This window comes from Phaethon lepturus, unplaced genomic scaffold (genome assembly GCF_000687285.1).
Source record: "Phaethon lepturus isolate BGI_N335 unplaced genomic scaffold, ASM68728v1 scaffold30205, whole genome shotgun sequence".
NCBI classification, from domain to species: Eukaryota; Metazoa; Chordata; class Aves; order Phaethontiformes; family Phaethontidae; genus Phaethon; species Phaethon lepturus.
In genome coordinates this window covers 2,149-3,233 of record NW_010540288.1, presented here as the reverse complement: position 1 = coordinate 3,233, position 1,085 = coordinate 2,149, and the positions used below count along the sequence as shown (strand labels likewise).

At 58.1% G+C, this 1,085-nt stretch overlaps 1 protein-coding gene across 1 annotated transcript in view; it reads left to right on the top strand.

Moving 5' to 3' along the window:
- Nucleotides 1-84: 84 nt before the first annotated feature.
- SPATA20 (spermatogenesis associated 20) overlaps nucleotides 85-1,085 on the top strand; it is a gene marked incomplete at both ends in the record, with an annotated part of 3,145 nt that continues 2,144 nt past the window's right edge. Inside the window, 3 exons of the mRNA XM_010287405.1 lie at nucleotides 85-149; nucleotides 556-710; nucleotides 950-1,085. The exon at nucleotides 950-1,085 is cut by the window's right edge and continues 6 nt beyond it. Of these exons, the coding sequence (XP_010285707.1) occupies nucleotides 85-149; nucleotides 556-710; nucleotides 950-1,085 (356 nt within the window). The remainder of the gene's footprint in view (nucleotides 150-555; nucleotides 711-949) is intronic.

Sequence of the window (1,085 nt, the reverse complement as noted above, 5' to 3'; positions counted from 1 at the left end):
CAGCAGCTTCTCGGGCAGCTTTAGGGGAGCCCGGGTCCCAGCAGCAGTGACCCCTGAAGCTCCTTTGTTGTCTTCCCTCCACAGGTACCCTTGGGGTCAGGAAGCCTTTGATAAAGCAAAGAAAGAAAACAAGCTGATATTCCTGTCAGGTAACCAGAAACGGGACGTGTTTCACGTTCCCGGGCGCTGTCAGTAGGTGACCAGATAAGCCGGGCTGCGTCCGGAGCTGGCGCGTGAATAGCTGCGTAGGTACGGACGGGCGCTGGGCACTAAGTCTCTGCCAGCAAGACGGGGCTGTAACAGCGCTCGCTGGAGATGACCGGCATCCAGGGCCCGTCCTGGCCGCTGGAGTCTTTGGCCAGATTTTAGGAGCAAGAGCTGGCGAGCCCAGGAGGCCCTGCAAGCCCCTGTGCCCGCAGGAGACCTTTCTCCTCCACCTCTTCTCCAGGGGGGCAGCAGCTGCTCCCCATAGCAGGGTGTCCCACCTCTGAGCAGTCTCCCCATAACGCGTGTCCCGCAAAGGGCTTTTCCTCACTCGCCTGAGCTTCTTTTCAGTTGGCTACTCCACCTGCCACTGGTGCCATGTGATGGAGGAGGAGTCCTTCAAGAACAAGGAGATTGGGGAGATTATGAACAAGAACTTTGTGTGCATCAAAGTGGATCGTGAGGAGCGGCCAGATGTGGACAAAGTGTACATGACCTTCGTGCAGGTAAGGGAGGCACAGGCAGGGCTCGGGAGGCTTTGCCTGGCTCAAGATGAGGTTCATGGTCATGTTCCTCAGGGAAGAAGAACAGGTATGTGGGGTGGTCTGAATGGGGGCATGCATCATCACAAGGATGGAGGGAAGCACGTGTCTGTCCTTGAGTGAGGCACGTGCGTGTGCCGGAGGACTACAGAGCAGAGGGTGCCTCGTGCGTGACCTTGGTGCGCCCGTGATTTGTCTTTCAGGCAACCAGCGGTGGAGGTGGCTGGCCGATGAGCGTCTGGCTGACCCCAGACCTCAAGCCCTTTGTAGGGGGGACATACTTCCCTCCTGAAGATGGAGTTCATCGTGTTGGCTTTCGGACTGTGCTGCTCCAAATCG